At 54.4% G+C, this 16,908-nt stretch overlaps 1 protein-coding gene across 3 annotated transcripts; it reads left to right on the plus strand.

Annotated features, from left to right (window-relative positions):
* The first annotated feature begins 350 nt into the window (after window positions 1-350).
* Window positions 351-14,438, plus strand: RAC2 (Rac family small GTPase 2). Of its 3 annotated transcripts, none has more exons than XM_066258987.1 (7): window positions 351-524; window positions 2,455-2,526; window positions 8,995-9,112; window positions 9,884-9,946; window positions 10,411-10,570; window positions 12,416-12,424; window positions 12,986-13,109. In XM_066258987.1, exons 1-7 carry the CDS (start codon window positions 490-492, stop codon window positions 13,039-13,041), a joined length of 513 nt encoding a protein of 170 aa, XP_066115084.1. In that variant the 5' UTR covers window positions 351-489; the 3' UTR covers window positions 13,042-13,109. The 3 variants fall into 3 exon arrangements, with proteins under 3 accessions (XP_066115084.1, XP_066115074.1, XP_066115067.1); XM_066258977.1 differs by lacking the exon at window positions 12,416-12,424 and adding an exon at window positions 13,889-14,438 and having other exon boundaries at window positions 355-524; window positions 12,981-13,113; XM_066258970.1 differs by lacking the exon at window positions 12,416-12,424 and adding an exon at window positions 13,678-14,438 and having other exon boundaries at window positions 356-524; window positions 12,981-13,113.
* The last annotated feature ends 2,470 nt before the right edge of the window (window positions 14,439-16,908 follow it).

A 16,908-nucleotide genomic window follows, 5' to 3' on the forward strand; every position in this document is an offset into this window, starting at 1 on the left:
TCCTATCTTCCCCAGGAACTAGCAATCCCCATTGCATCCTGGACTCACTGGTGCCTGACACCATGCCGGGCACACAGAAGATGCTAATTAAATGTTTATTGCTTAGAATTGAGGTGAACTGAATTCTTGGAAACCTCAAGTTCGCAGAGAATAACTCTGGCCCTGCCCATGGAAGTGAGGTCCCCGGCTGAGAGGGTCCCTAGGTTTCTAGCTGGTGCCCCAGAGCAGGCATGCCTGTGGGGGGTGGCCATGGCTCAGCCCTGCACCTGAGGTGCACCCCCTGCCCTCAGCTGTTCTGCCAGAATGCATGCTCCGCCTTCTGCAAACGGCTGTGGGGGCAGCAGCTTGGGCAAGTTCCCCTTCCGCTTCCTCCTGCCTCCTGTCTACTGCTGCGCTGCCTGGGGCGCCTCACCAGGCTCTCCACACCCCTGGTGCTGCAGAAACTCTCCACGGTCACTGCTGCCGGCCCCAGGTCCCGGACACGACACGATGCAGGCCATCAAATGTGTGGTGGTGGGAGATGGGTAGGTACCTGGCTGACCCTCCTCGCAGTTCCCTATCTGGGAGCCCTGAGACCCTTCTGCACAGGTGTCCCTGGGGTAGTCCCCTTACCTGTAGGAGTCCCTGGGAGGCAGCCAGAAAGAACTGTCCCTTCTTCTCCCAGGATCCAGACAGAGCCCCTGGGTTGGATGAGGACAGCTTCACTCTCTCTGCCCACCTAACCCTGGTAGCTTGCTGGGTGAAGAGTATAGGACTGGTGGGGATGCCAGGTCCCCTCGCCTGTATCGTGGGTGCTGGGGCAGGTCTCCCATGAGACCTCAGTCTTCAGCTCTGTGGATGTAGGGGGCCGGGGAAGCAAAAATCTGGCCTTTGTTCCCAGGCTGATTCGGGCTCTAATCACTGGCTTATGCTGCCGTGTGGCCTTGGGCAAGTCATAGGACCTCCTTGAACCTCGGTTTGGCCATCTGGGAGCTCCCACTAGAGCTGACTGGGGTCCCCTCAGACATTTTGAATTGTGCTCAATAAATGCCAGCCTCCCCCCGCCTCCCCCCGCCTCCCCCAGCTGCCTGGTTGGGAGGATGTGTGGGGGGTGTGGGTGAGAAGCTGAAGGCAGGGACATGAGAGACAGGGAAGGAGGAGGGAAGGGATGTGATTGTGGGGGTCACTTTGGGACATGCTGGGCTGAGCTGCCTTCTCAGCTGTCATATTTCAGTGACCTCAGGTTGTTAGGTCCGCCCGTGGGCCCCAGTTTCCTTAGCCGTGAGAGGAGAGGTCCAAATGCCAATTCCCTCGCGCCTCCCAGCAACAGTATCTCAGGGTCCAGCCCACTGACACAGCCTGCAGCTTTCTGTGCACATCCCAGCGCAGGCCAGCTGGGCAGGCCTCTCATCCAGCTCTCCAAGTCTACAGAGGCCTGAGGCCTCGAGACACTTGGATCCTTCCTGGCCTGGGTCCCTGTGGCCCCGGCTTGCTTTGACTAATGGGTTGATGGGGACGGGCTGATTGATCAGGCTGTCCTCAGCTGATTCTGATGCACTGCTGGCCCTTATCTTCCTGCCTGCCCACTTCTGCTTTGTATCTGATCTGAGGGGGGAGAGCGGAAGCCAAGGGCAATGTTCCAGACATTCAAAGTTACCTTGCTGGCAGGCCCCCGGGAGGGCAGGCGGTGGATGGGGAGGACAGGGCAGTCAGCTCCTCAGAACAGGAAGTGACGAAACAGTGGGGGAGGGCCAGCGCTGCCACTGTGGCCTCCACCTGCTGGCTGGGGGAAGGCAGCGTGAACAAAGGGCGATCACCACTTATTTAGCATTTACTGTGTGTGAGGCACAGGGCTTAGTCACACCCATTGGTTTATCCTCACACCAACCCTAATATTAGGCCCATTTTACAGGTGGGAGAATCGAAGTTCAAAGAAGTAAAATGACTTGCCCAAGACCTGTGGGATTTGAATCCAGGTCTCTCTGACACCAAAACTCTGAGCTCTTAACAACTATGCTCACTGGTGAGGTGGTGTTCCCCCAGCAGCTGGCGGCTGTGCTGTATCCTGCAGGGTGCTTGGTTTTTCATGGGCTTCGTCTAATTTACTTTCCAGCACACTCTTCTGAGGATGGACTCATCCTATCCTTATTTTCTAAAGGGGGAAACTGAGGCATAAGGAGGTTAACTGACTTGCCCAAGTTCTTGCCACTGGTGTGATGGCAGAGCCCTGGTCAAGCCTGGGGGCTCTGCAGCACTGTCTAGCTCCTCCCCAGGGCCATGGCTTGGAATGTCAGCAGGGGGAGGGGGGCTGGTCTGCCCTTTCACAGTACCCCAGATGACTCTGTGGCTCTCAGGTTTGAGAACCCTGACACGAGGAGCCTCAGGTGGGGAAACTGAGGCCCAGAGGGGTGGGCCTGGGTTTTTCCAGGGGGCAGGGCCTGTGACTGATGCCCTCTGGAACTTCCTGTCTTTCAGAGCCGTGGGAAAGACCTGCCTTCTTATCAGCTACACCACGAATGCCTTCCCAGGAGAGTACATCCCCACCGTGTGAGTCTCGTGTGCGGCAGGGCACTGGAGGGTGGGGCACCGTCACAAGCCCACCTCCCTTTCAGGGCCTCCTGTGTGCTGGCTATGTGTGGGCACTTGGTGGGGTCAAGCAACCAGGAGATGCCCCAGCCAATCTGCCTGGCAGGGCTGCCTAATGATCTGGTTGGGGAGGCAGCCACCAAGGCTGAGCTGAACTGGCAGGGTGAAGGCACAGGGCTCCTAAAAGGGAGAGAGATTGTGTCAGGGTGGGGGTGCTGAAGGAGGGCTGGTGGCCTTTGAGAGAGCCTCCAGGAAAAGGGGGCTGGGGAGGGCAGGCAGAGGGACTGGGGCAGAGAAGTGGTGGAAGGGGACAGGGTGGGGGAAGGATGAGGAAATCGAGGGCTTTGATGTCAAGGAGTAGATACCAGGGCACATGTGTGTTGGGGGAGAGGGCAGTGCCATCTGGAGGCCAATCAAAGACACCCTCCTCTTGTCAGATGTGGCGTCAGTATTGTCATTTGACATGTTATAGACAGAGGGTGGGTGTCACACCAGGAAAGAATGAAAACAGAGGGAGCACCAGCTCCCCCCTCCCCCGGGGGGCCCATCACTCACAGGACAACTTCCCAACTCTGCGGCATTCAGAGCCCCCAGTGGTCTTCTCTCAACCTTCCCTTCTAGCCTCATGGCCCCTTTGCTTTCACCAAACGTTCCTGGGCATTTCCATCTCGGCCTGTGCTCAAGCCGTTCCCTCCGTCTGGAGTACCTGCCCTTCCCACGTCCACCTGTCTGAGACCTCCAGGCCCAGCTCTGGTGTCCCCTCCTCTAGGAAGCCTTTCTGATCTAGCCTAAAGGGATCTCTCACTCCCCAGAATGACTTTACTTGGCATTTGAGCATGGGCCTATAGAATGCAGGGGCCCTCATCCAGTTCTTTTCAAGCCGGCCCATTGTCTTGGCCCAGAGTCCATGCGCAGTATAATCTACACCTTGTCTTAGACACAGTAGATATGTTTTTAGTTGACCTGAATTGAACTTCATGGGAGGCTGTAGCTACCAGCTTTTGAGGGCCTGCTGTGTGATGCCCCCCACAAAATATCACACATGTGACCTCATTTGCTACTCATGGGAGCTGAGTATTATGATACCAGGTCACCCAGGGGGAAGCTGAGGCCATAGCTGCTCAGGGGCCTGCCCCCAGGCTCGGGGGTGTACTGAGTTCCCTCTGCTGATGTTTCTCCCCGCAGGGCTGGCCTGGCCCAGGAGGAAGCTGGGCAGCCAGGACAGGGCAGGGAACCTGGACAGGGAGCCTGGAAAACCAAGAGCTGCCCCAGCTTGGTCTCCTGCTCTCCACAGAGCTTGGGGCCAGAGCACGCCTCTCTCATCCTTGTCCTTACCTGCCTATTCACCACCAATTAGCAAGTATTTATCAGCACCTCCTCGTGCTGGGTGGGGCCGGCCCCAGCCCTGAGCGGGAGGCAGGTATGTAATCAGGTTAGCAGCTCCTGCAGAAGGCCATTGTCACCAGGAGTGTGCTCCTGCCTCTGCCTGTCCCAATTGGACTGGAGGGCACACTTGCTGAGAGACTTACACCAGTCACTTCCTCTCTCTGAGCCTCAGTTTCTCTTTTTGTAAGAGGTGAGGTTGGGCTGGGAGATCCCAAGCTCACTGCTAGGTCCCTTTGCTGTACAGGAAAGTTGGCCAGTCCCTTGTGCTGTTCTCTGGTGTGGAATGGCGGGACCAGTGACCAGTTGCTCTCAGCAACTTGAAGAGACTGGCCCCTGGGGACTCAGTGTCCTGGACAACTTTGTAGGAGGACAGACAGAATGGACTAGCAAGGCCTACCTGCCCAGGACTCTGAGGAGTTGGGTCAGAGTAGGGCCACTTCACAGTGCTGTGTCAAGGCAGCTGCGCGGGCCCCGCGCTTACAAGGGGGTGCTCTTGGTTTAACGCTCTTGTATCTCTGTCTTGAAATTCTTAAGTTTTGAACAAGTGGTCCTATGTTTTCATTTTGCATTGGACCCTGCAAAGGATGTGACCAGTCCTGCCTGTCACCGTCCTTTGTCTTCCAGCCCAGAGTGGCTCATCTCTAGACAAGCCCAGTGGCTCCTCCCTGTGACGGGGAGGGGAGAATAAGTTGTCCTGAACCTTTGACATTGGAGGACGGGGCAGCTGGGGAGAGTAGAATTGGGAGAAACAGGCAGCCCGAGATCTCTGCACAGGGATAAAGGTCAGAAGAGCTTCTGGGGCTGGGGATGGTTGGGTTTGCTGAGGACAGGGAGCCTCATGCTGCTGGCACAAGATCAGATAAGCGAAAAGCCAAACTCAGCTTGCTAACAAGAGCTGGGAGTGAACCGCTGAGGGTCAGACCCCCATTTCACAGATGAGGGACCAATGCCAACCTGGTGCTGGGGATACAGAGACATGGCAGGAAGACCCTGCCCTCGGGTGCCTGTGGCATAGGGGGTAACCCTTTTCCCACCACTCCTCCTTAGAGCTATTCTCAAATGGAAACCCAGGTGAGCTTTCAAACATGAAAATTAGGTGGAGTTAAGCCAGAGCTTAACTCCCTCTCTTAGCTCCTCTTCTCAGTTAGAGGCCATCTCCTATCCTGGTGTTCAAAGTCCAGAATGCCGTCCCCCCACCCCCATCCCAGACATGCCAGCTTCCCACAAGCCTCTGCATTCTCCCCCTTCCCATCACTCAGTTCCTGTCTCAGGTATCACCTCCCTGACCCCTCTCTAGTGTGGCCCTCCCTCCTCCCAGGCACCCTCCATCCACACCCTTCATAGCCTGCTCTGATCTGACTTCCCCTGCTGGGAGGGAGGCTCTGGGGGTCAGGGTCCTGTCCTCATCTGTTGCACCAGCTTCTAGAACAGAGTTGAGCACATTGCAGGTGGTCATGCTCTAGCCTGCCCTGAGAAGTTGCTGGACCCAGGGCACCCCGTTCACTTGCCTCCTCCTCTCCAGTTGAGGGTCAGGGCTGGGCTTGCAGCCCAGGAAAGTGCAGAAAGAGGAGACACAGACCCTGGATAAGAACCCCCAGCTGTGTGATCTTGGGCAGGAAGCTCAAAGTCTCTGGTTCTCAGTTTCCTCGTGTAAAAATAGGGACAGAGGTAGAATCCACTGCCTGGGCCCATTGAAATGATCTGAATTTGAGGGGCCTAGACAGCACTTGGCAGCCCCGAGTGTTCAGCAAGTGTGAGCTCCCCACCCCACAGGGCTCAGAGTTGGCACCCATGCCCCAGCTCAGACTCCACTGAGGCCAAGAAACTGCAGTGATGCTTGCCACACGGGCTCTGGATTGGGTAACAGGATCTAGTCCTGGCTCTGCCACCAACCGACTGTGAGATCTTAGGCAAGTCCCTTCCGGCCTGTGAGCCTCAGTTTCCTCATCTAGAAAAGGGAGTGAAGGTCGGACACAGTGATATGTAAGGTCCTCTAGTCCTGGCTGCCTGTGGGCCTCTGAAGTAAGGGGACCCCCGGGAGCTGCGGATCACTGATGAGTCCCTGCAGTGATCCCTGGGGCTCTGAAGCTGATCTCCTGGGGCGGGCCAGGTGGAGGAATGTGTATGGACATTGAACATAAGATTACTCAGCTTCTCAGCATCTCCCTATGGGGTGGCTTAAATGTCCTCTGTTTCTTTGGATCTTCTCAGTGGCCCCGAGAGAAAAAGCTTTTTTGCAGTGAAGACAGTGAGGCTCAGAGAAGCTAGGTCACTCACCCGAGGTCACGCAGCCAGGACAAAGCTTCACAAGGAACTCTGTTCCTTCCCAACCCTGGGTGACTGATCCCAGGTGGCTGTCCCCAGGTTCACTAATGGGTATCATGGAAGAAGTAACGTTCAAATCCCAGCTCCTATGCTTATGAGCTGGCTGGTCTTGGAAAAGTTATTTAACTTCTTAGGGTCTCAGCTTCCTCTCTGTCTAATGGGAGTGACCCGAGCTCCTTTTGTCTTGGGCCACATGGGACTTCAAGATCTAACATATGAAGGCCCCTAGCTCTCAGCCTGGCCTCAGAGTAGGTGCTTGGTGCTGCTATAAATCTCAGGATGCAGCCCCCCCCCCAACCCACCCATGGCCACAGCCCCTTAGACCTGGTGGTGGCTCAGAGAAGACAGACAACTTTAGCTCAGGAATTTTAGGAGGGTTTTGGGCATCAGAGTTTCAGACTGGACATTAGAGGAGAGGGTGTGCCAATACCCTAAGCTTATCTTAAAGGACTGTTTCTGGAGAAGTGAAAGATAACACATACATTTCTTTTCCTGCAACATCCAGTGGTGTCTCCATGGACCTGAAATCCCATGGTGGTGTGGGTGGTGCACAGAGTAGGTATGCAGAACACCTACTATGAGCCAAACACAGTGCTGGCCTCAGGGTGCAGTGAGTAACAAGCCAGGTTTGGTGCCTGACTTGAAGGATGCTGAGTTCACCACAGATTGCTGGGTTGGGACTCCAACCTGGCTGGGACTCAAGAAAGGCTTCCTGGAGGAGGTGACACTGAGAAAAGACTAGAGGAGAGATTGTGTAAGAGTCGGTCCAGCAGTGGGAAGAAGAAGGGTGGGAAGTCAGGGAGAGGTGTTTGCAGGAGCTTTCCATGCAGGAGGGAGCAGGATCATCTGAGAACTGTGAGATGACCAGGAACACCCCCAGGGCTGACCAAGCACAGTGTGTTAAGAATGTCAGGCTTTCAATATTGTGTTTTTTTGTTTTGTTTTTGTTTTTTGTATGTGGAGTCTTTCTCAGGACAGGTATCTTTGGAGTTACTCTAAAGCATTAGGACATTTGCAGCCTCTCATTAAGCAGCATTCTGTGAGGACTCCTGGAGGAGGTGACATCCCCAGGGCTTCGGTTCAGTTGGTTTAACTCTGTTTCACCTGTACTCACTGCAGAGATGAAGCAGGCACGAGCCCCGCCCACATGGTGGGACAGAGGCACACTAAGTGCCTGCTCGTGGTCAAGGCAGCACAGTGGCCTGTGGGATGGAATGACAAGCTCTTTCCAGGCGGAGAACAGGGAAGGGAGTTGCTTAGAGGCTTCCCAACAAAGGAGGAACTGCCTGTGCAGGGTTTTGAAGCATGAACAGGAGACAGGGGTATAAAGGGGATGGAAGCGAGTTCCAGAGAGAGAGGTACAGACAGGACCAAAGGCCTGGAGAGCGTGGTGGGTGGGAATATTTGGACAAGGAGAGGTGGGAAGGGCATTCCAGGCAGGAGGCACAGCATGAACAAGTGCAGGGAGGTGGGCGTGTGAGCCTTGCCCAGAAAGTGGCTTGGCTTGTGTGTGGCAGGAGGGTAGGAAGAGAAGCTGAAAGAGCCCGAGGTCTCAGTGGGTGAGGTCAGGGGACGGTGGCCTGTGTGGGTGACTGCAATGAAGAGAAGCAAGGTGGTGTCCTTAGCCCTCAGGGACAAGGGGTAGGAGCAGCTGTGGAAGCACAGCTGTGGCACAAGTCAGTGAGCACTAGCTTCTCATCTAGTTTGGTCTCACATAGGCTATGTGGCATTGAGCAAGTTACTATACCTCTCTGATCCCTGTTCTCTCTTTCACAGCATGAGAAACAAGCACCTTCTTCCCAGGGATTTGTATAGTAAGAAATACTGTTGAATTAAAAATTTAAAAAATCTGGCAGCTTGTTTGATTGCCCTGGAGGCCTCCTGGTGCTGGCAGGGAAATTTTAGCAGTCGCTGTTGTGCCCTGTGCTGCCCTCTTGCCATGTGTCTCACTAGCGTGTGCCAGTGGCATTTCCTCAAATCTCCCCGACTGACAGCTTTCAGTGTGCCCTTGGGGTGGGTCGGAAAACCAGGGGATTAAAACCTTAGCACATCCTTCTACCAGTGGAAGATGGAGGTGGTGGATAATACCCAGTTCACTGCCCCCTCTGGGGGGCACTCTGAGCATGGCCCATGCTATCTCCCAGGTAGCCCTGGCTGGCCTGAGTCCCAGTTGCCCACAGCAGTAACAGCTCACTAGCTCGCTCTACGTCTGCTGCCCTTTCCTCGTCTCCTCCCCACTGACTTCCAGTAGCTGCTGGGCTCACTTCCTAAATAAACCGCTTGTACCACCTCCTTGTCACAGGGTTTGCTTCTGGGGGAACCCGGCCTAAGATGGGGGTGAACACTTGTTCAGCAAATACTGAGTAATCACCCTCAATGTCCAGCATAGGATGTGAGTAAATTTATTATGATCAAACCTTGGAGGGAATATTATGCAGTCTTGAGAAATCACCACTCCAAAAGATAGTTGAGGGCAGAAAAATGGAGACAATGTTTTCCTCTCTATGCTTACCCAAGTTAAATTTTTTTATGTTGTGAATCAGTAATGGGAGAAAAAAAAAAAGAAAACCCAATTAATTACATAGTATTTGTGACTTTGGTCCTGTTGCAGGCCCTCTCTGGGTCTCAGTCTCTACCAAGAAACCACCTGGGGCTGGACTGCAGGGCCCTGGGCGCTGGGGATGGAGACTGACCCTCTGTCTTGTCTGCTCCCCACAGATTCGACAACTATTCAGCCAACGTGATGGTGGACAGCAAGCCGGTGAACCTGGGGCTGTGGGATACTGCGGGGCAGGAGGACTATGACCGCCTCCGGCCACTCTCTTATCCACAGACGGTGAGCTCCCCTGACCTTTCCTTGCAAGCTGGCCTCTACTTGCCTGTTCCTTCTGCATGGGGTGCCCTTGGGCCAGCTTGGCCTGGTGGACCCTGATCCTCCCCTTAAGGCCCAGCTGGAGGACTCTGCCTTGTCCTCCCCAGCCACAGCCAGGGTCTCCTTCCTCTGCCCCCAGTACTCCATCAGTCCCCAGGAACCACTCTGCCCTCTTCCCAGTCTCACCCCCCATGGGCTGTGGTACCACCTGGCTTCCAGGATAGGGCTTCAGCAGGGAGCCCAGGACAGTTAACCCTGGGTATGCCAGATGAGGGGAGAAGAGACTAGGTAAGCCTGCAGGTATCTCTGTGGTTGCTAGGCAACCACCACTCCTCCTGCCCCCATCCTGACCTTCTCTCCATGGCTGGGGCTGCTAACCAGACAGTGGGGTAGTGAGTGCCTAGTTAGGAGTATGGCTTTTGGAGCTCTAGACAGCAAACCCTTTAACCACTGTAGCCTCACTCTTCCCATCTGTGGAATGGGGGTGGCAGCCCTGCTGCAGGTGTTGTGTGAGGATGGACCACTAAGGACAGACCCTGGCCTTTGGGAAGGGCTGGGTGAACAAGCAGCAGCCTGGCAGTGGGACAGGCAGGCATCCTCGCTCTGCCAGACCCTACCTCCCCAATGTCCCTGGGCTGTTCCTCTGCTCAGTGCTGCCAGGTGTGTGTGTGGGTGCATAGGTGGGACATCCCTGGGCCTCCCCTCACAGGTGATCCTTGCCTGCTCTGTTCCTAGGACGTCTTCCTCATCTGCTTCTCCCTTGTCAGCCCAGCCTCCTATGAGAATGTCCGTGCCAAGGTGAGCTGGGCAGAGCAGGCCCTGGTGTGTGGGGCAGGTGAAAAGGAAGGAAGGAAGGAGAAAAGGAGGGACCAGCAACTTGAAGCCTGTCCCTGGGGCAGCAGAGGGTATGGGTAGAGAGGGTCCCCAGTGCCAAACAGGGCAGGGGGGCTCAGAAGATGAGACTCGAAGGGGGTCTCAGAGGGGGCTGGGAGTGTCAGCTTTATTCGCCGTCCTCTATAACCTTGTCCTCTCTCCTCCCCACACAATCTCACACCCACCTCCTTTCTCCACACAAAACTATGCCTCCTCTCTTCCCACAACGATATGCCTCCTCCCCGTACAACCTCGTGCCCACCTCTCACATTCTCACAACCTGGTGCCGTCTTCTCCTGCACTCTCATGCTCCTGCTTCTGACAATCTTGGGCCCTCTCTCCTTGTCCTGCACAATCTCGTGCCCCCTCTTGTTCCCTGACCTTTCCAGTGGTTCCCTGAGGTTCGGCACCACTGCCCCAGCACACCCATCATCCTGGTGGGCACCAAGTTGGACCTGCGGGACGACAAGGACACCATTGAGAAGCTGAAGGAGAAGAAACTGGCGCCTATTACCTACCCACAGGGCTTGGCATTGGCCAAGGAGATTGGTATGGAGCTTGCGTTCAGAAAGGGGAGCTGGATGCAGGGGAGCCCCAACTCAGCCTCTGGCGATGGCAAACGTGCAGTTCAAACCCTGGCTGTGCTGTGTACTAGCTGTGTGACCCTGGACCAGACACTTAGCATCTCTGTGCCTGTTTCCTCATCAGCTAAACCTAGCCATAGTAATAGTTCTGGGAAGTTGGGAGAATCAAATGCGTTAATACACACAAAACACCTAGAGCTGCACCCGCATGGGGAAACAGTCTGTTAGTTATTATTATATTCATAGTAGTCTAATCCATAGTCAGATCTTGAAATAAAGTGTGTTTTGCACAGGCAGAAGCAGGCATGGAGTGGGGTATGCTGTGGCTGCTTAGAGGGCAAGCAGCCAAGTCAGGTTTGGGTTTTCCAGGAAGGCTTCCCAGAGAAGGTGCTTCTGCCTTAGGTTTGAAGGATGAGGCCTTCCCTTCTGTCCCCACGTCCTTCCCCTGGCCCCCAGACTTCTCAACTCAACTCTTCTCTGCCTCCGATCACTGCACCAGAGAAGTAGAGTGACTTCTTAAGGTCACACCACTAATGGGTGGCAGAACTAGGATTCAAACACAGCAAATTGCTGGCTTGGGGGCCTCCTCATGGTGGCTCAGGGCTGCCTGTACCAGGGAAGTGAGGACTGATGGGTCTGGCCCCTCCCATGGTGTTGGGATTTGCTGTCCCTGGTCAGGTCCTGACCTGCTTACAGCCCAGGGATGGCACACTTGCCCAAAAGCCCAGGACCACCAGTGTTTGGCCATTAGGAGCAGTGACCTAGCTACCCAGGGCACTCTGCCCTAGCTCCTGCAGTACCGGGGTTTGGCCCCCGAATTAGTCGGGCCCCCCATCCTGTCCCTGCCTCAGCCCTACCACTCTTCCTTCCGCCGGAACTGGGAGGGCCCTGGGGACTCACTCTCTTCACAGGAAGAGAAACCGCAGCTGCCACGTCCTCCCCTTCCCGTGACTAACCCAGTGCCATGGTCATCCTCCCGAGGGGACCTCAGGCTGCTGCCTAAGTCCTGGGTCCCCTGCCCCATCCTGGGGCCTCTGGCTCCCAGGCCTGCTGGTCCTCCTCACAGATATTAGGGGTGGCACCCCTGCCTTCTTTTCTTTCCAGCCAGCCTGTCCCCCTATACCCCTTTTGCCTAAGACTGACTCTCTAGCCTGCAGTGACCGTTTGCCTTCTAAAGCATGTGCTTTGGGATAAGAAGAGGCCTGAAATCTGGATGCTGGTCTTGGCTCTGGCACTGGCTGTGTGACCTTGAGCTAGTCATTCCACCCTGGGCCTCAGTCTCCCCACTTGCACAAGTTGGCTTACAGAGTCCCTAAAAGTCCTTTCTCCTCTGTAAGGAGATGACCTTGGGGTCCTGTCTTGGCCTTTAGCCAATGCCTCCTGGAGCTGGTCCAGGTGTTAGGGAGGGCAGGGACCTTCAACTTGTATTGTGCCAGCCCAGGCCAAGAGAGAGGAGGCTGGGGGAGGTGATGCGGAGGAAGCAGCTGCCTCGGCCCCCCCAGGCCCCCCCACCTCAGCCCCGGAGAGAAGAGTGTGAGGCAGCTCAGTCCCAGCTGATAACACAGCTGACATGGACAGAGCCTTCCTGGGCGCCAGCCCATGTCCTTTGTTCCCAGAGCAACTACGAAGGGTGGCTTGTTGAGGAAGGCATGTGTGGTTCCTCACTTCAGGGAAACTGGCTTGTAGCAGATATGAAACTCACACAGGTTCCTTTCAGAAGGTCATGGAACACTGGCCCTGGGAGTAAGGGCTCAGCCTGCCCTTGTTGCTGTCTATGCCCTGAGCTCCAGCCCCAGAGTTCATGTGGGAGGAGGCCTGTCCCCTCATGGATGGGGGGGGGGAGGGCTCTCCAAGTCCCGTTCCTCTTGCTGAGGGCCCCCGGCTTCCACAAGGTGGTGTGTGACTTTGGACAAATGACCTCACATCTAGGAGCCTCAATTTCCTCATCTTTAAAATGGGGGGATGCTAAGAAGAGGTTAGACGACATTTGGAAGTTTCTGTGAGTGGGCCAGGAGTGCCTCGGGCCTCTTGGGGGAAGCCTGAAGGCAGGTGTGTGGCTACTTTCTAGAAAAAACAGGCACGGAGAGGTGCAGTCACTAGCTTGAGCCTTTTTCTTCAAAATTCCTGCCTTCCTCAAATTGAGGGTTTATGTGTCCAAGAAAGACACAGACCTGCTCTTGCGGGTCTGAGTCCCTCCCACTGAATTCAGGCTCCCTGTATCAGGCATGAGAAAATGGGCACAGAGAGGTACATCTACTCTGAGCAACAGCCCAGGTTGCCCCCACAGCCTGGTGCTACTGAGTGTCTTGGGAGGGGGTTCTGCCCAGGACCCCCCACTGACCTAGGCCTCTGCCTTCTTTGCCGCCTCCCCTCAGATTCGGTGAAATACCTGGAGTGCTCGGCCCTCACCCAGCGAGGCTTGAAGACCGTCTTTGACGAGGCCATCCGGGCGGTCCTGTGCCCCCAGCCCACACGGCCGCAGAAGCGCCCCTGCAGCATCCTCTAGGGGTAAGAGCCTCTCCCCCCTGCTTCAAGATCCCCTCCCCCACCCCAACGCCACCACACAGCAGGCTTAGCTGGCAGTGGACCCCGGTTTCACTGGGAGGGGCATTTAGACCAGGACAGGAGGGGAGGAGCGTATGGTCTCAGTTTCCCCATTTGATGGAGCCAGTTTAGCTCAGCGAGCCCAGTTCCGAGAAGGAAGTTCCAAGGTATGAGAAGCCAAGGTGTGGGTGTTGCTGAGCTCCCACTGTGCCCTCCCTGCTGGAGGGTGGGGAAAGACAAGGGACAAAGATGCCTCAGCCCCTGTACCCCAGGAGAACCCAGTCCAGCTAGGGAGACCTGACACCCAAATGTAGCGGTGGAAGCAAGGAAGACAGAGCTGTGAGACTACTGGGCAGGAGAAGGATGGAGGACGTGGTGTGGAGGCAGCGGGGCAGGCAGTCCCGAGGGAGAGACAACCTGGGCACAGTTGGGAGATGGGAATGAGCTGTCAGCCAGGAAAGCCGTGAGCGGCTGTAAATCCATCCTGCTTATCCCTAGATTCTCACCCCCTGCCTGTCTCCCTTTCAGGTTGTCCTTGTCCTCCCAGCAGATGATTCTGACCCCCCCCAAAGCCTGATGGCACCATGGCTGGCCATGCTGTCCCCTTCCTGTGGTGTTTCTTAGCAGATGGCTACAGAGCTTGGTTGATGGGCTTCTCTGTGCTGGTGGCCTCCCTGGGCCCAAAGGTGTGAATCTGTAGGTGCTGCATCCTGATCCCCTCATGCCCTTGCCTTCCCAGGGGCCAGAGGGGAGCACCAGAGCCCAATAAGCCACCCCTGCATTACTGCGATCTGTGCCAGCGGCCTCATACGGGAGCCTCTACCTGTTTACTCCAGCCCCACCCAGTGCCTGAATCTCCTCTGGAACTCTGGGCCAGATGGTTGCCGCCTGCCACTTATATATCTTCAGGGACGGGTCCCTCACTCCCTCCTGAGGCAGTCGACTCTGATATTGATGGTTCTGCTTATCTACAAGTTCTCCTGCTGAGCTTAAATGTGTGTCTCAGAAGTTTGTCCCTCTGGTCTTAATTCTCCTTTTGGGACAACATAAAACAAACCAGATTTTGAAATATCTGTCAGCATCTGCCCAGCCAATCAAAAGCCTGGGTCCAGCTGACTCCTGCCATCTCTCACGTCTTTCTGCTCCACCCACAGGATCCTGGGCTGCATTTACCTACAAGTCTTAAAACTTTCAGACCCTGTTAGTCAAGACTTTTGCTATTGAAAATAAAAGACCCAATGCAAGCTGCTTAAGTAGAAAATAAAAGTATTGATTTAAGTTTGGAAATATCATGACTTTAGGTGCAGCGTGATTGAGGGGGCTCGGACGATGTCATCAGGGCTCATTTCCTGTGCCTCTTTGCTTTGCCCTCTGCTGGTTGGTTTGTTTTCAGGAAGGTAACTCTTAGGGCTTCATCCCTCCAGGTTCAAGTTTAGCAAAAAAAAAAAAAAGGCAAGTGTTGGCCCCACGCAAAGTTCTAATTCAGTTTTACTCTGATTGGACCAGCGTAGGTCTTGGGTCCCTTCTCAACCAATCATATTTGGTAGGGAGCTGCTGTGCTCTGACTGGCCAGGCCTGGACCACTTGCCAGCTGGAGTAAGGAGGGCAGATACCCTGTCAAACCACATGCACCAGGGTGGATGGGCTGGTTCCTCAGTGGGGACTGAGAGCCTTGCTGGAATTTGGGAATATAGGTGTTGGGCAGCTAGAGATCAGCAGCCTCTACTATTGGTGGTTACAGGAAGGTGTCCCAACAGTGTAAGGAAGCAATGCCAGTCCCAGCAGTCGCTAAGCAAAGCTGAATTTCTTTAAAAGAGAAATGGGGCTGTTGTACGGATTTAAGAAGTTCATCCATAAAGCACAGTGGTGCTAAACTCCATTCATTCAGTCAAAACAGTTGTCACAGTTACTGAGCCCTCTCTCTGTACTGATTTAGGTTGGGGTGGGGGCGACATTCAGGTGAAGGATCCAGGAGTACACACAAGTTCCTGGCTGAGATAGTGACACTCTAGAATGCCTAAAATAAAGGAATAAAAAAAAAGATAGAAAACCCTGTCTCCCACAGCTCAGAGATCCCCGATTGCCAGCCAGTGAATTGCTCTGAGTTTCTATTTGCTTCTCTCCCAGGGCTCCCTGCCCCGGAAGTCCTGAGGTTCTGAAGCAGGACCCTCCAGCTCACTGGCCTCCCTGGAAGGAATGAGGTGCAGGGGGAAGCCCCTAGGCCTTTATTAGTTTCAGTTCAAACAAGTTTGTTACATTTTTACAGTTACTTTTCCTATGAAACAAACAGAAAACCCACCATAAAACCAATACAGTTGTGACTGACACAAACACAGATGTGGTGGGTCAGAGCCCACACTCAAATCTTCAGTGTTCAAAAGCCCTGAGGTGCCCCTTCCAGCAGGCCAGAGTCTGAGGGGAGTCTCTGCCTCCTGCTCCTTCTGAGGCCTCTGCATGCAGGCCTGACCTGTGGCCCATGACCCTGGTGGCCTGTCTACACGCTGCCTCCCTCTCTCTTCCTGCATTCACACCTCTGCTATCAGACTGCACTTTCATTTCTGCAAAGCCACATTCACACTCCTTTCACCCCAGGCCTTGGCACAGCTGGTCTGGTCCCCTTTCCTCGAAGAACTTCCTCTGCTCCTTGAACTTCCCTGCATGCCTTTTCCAATGGACACAGTCATTGCTCTATGCCAATAACGCCAGTAAGTAAATTTTCTCACCATTGTGGGGTCTCACCTAGCACATATCTCATTGAATCCTCCCACTAGCCTCCTAAGGTTGGTACTAGCTGCTGTTTTATGTATTGAATAGAGAAAGAAATGGAAATGCAGGAAGGCACAGGAGTTAGAGCTTAACTCGCTAAGACAACATTCACTTTCCACTCTCTACCCCTGCACCCATCCTCCTTGCTGTCAGAAGCCTAATTTTGTGCAGAGCAGTAATATATCTAACCCTAGACCAAAATACTTGTGTTCCCAGCTTGCTTTGCAGTTAAGGTTCCAAGATTGCATAGTTCTGGCCAACAAGGCATAAGTTGGAGAGGTGGCATCTGTGAAAGTTTATGGTTTTCTTCCATAAAAACTGATAGACCCCCCTCTACCCCCGACACTGCCCTTTGTCCTGTCCCCTTTCCTGCCTTGAATACTAATGAGACGTCTGGAGCTGCAGCAGCCATCTTGCAAACTTGAAGCCCGCAGCATGAAGATACACATTAATATGCTAAGAATAGAGGAGCAGAAAGATAAAAAGGGCTTGGATTCTTGACAACTTTGCTGGGAAGCTGGACCAGTGCCAATGGCTGCCTTGTTATGGGAACAAAATGAAAATGAAACCACCTATTTGTTTACTCGCTGTTGGCCAGGACTTCTGTTACTGTTAGCTGACGGCATTTGCAACTTAGGGCTTCTAGTCTAGTGCTCCTTCCACTGTATCATTGGGCCCAGCAGTCACTGCACATGGGGTGAGTCACTTGTTTTTGCTCTGCAAATTGGCTGAGAACTGGAGGCCCTTTAGATAAGAAAGAGAAACCTATTTTGAAACAGGAAGAACTGTTGGTTGTGGGCAGGAGCTGACAACATGGTGATGCCCGCTCGTTCAACAGCAGCTACTCCCAAGCACCCACCCACCCAGTCCAAAGCATCAGACTTGGCCCCTTACCATGCAGTCATTGCCTGGTGGGCAGGAAAGCACCAGCTAACAAGACTACTTCAAAAAAAAAAAAAAAAAAAGACTACTTCATCTGGGGCTCTCCATCAT

The sequence above is a fragment of the Saccopteryx bilineata genome, chromosome 1, assembly GCF_036850765.1.
Source record: "Saccopteryx bilineata isolate mSacBil1 chromosome 1, mSacBil1_pri_phased_curated, whole genome shotgun sequence".
NCBI lineage: Eukaryota > Metazoa > Chordata > Mammalia > Chiroptera > Emballonuridae > Saccopteryx > Saccopteryx bilineata.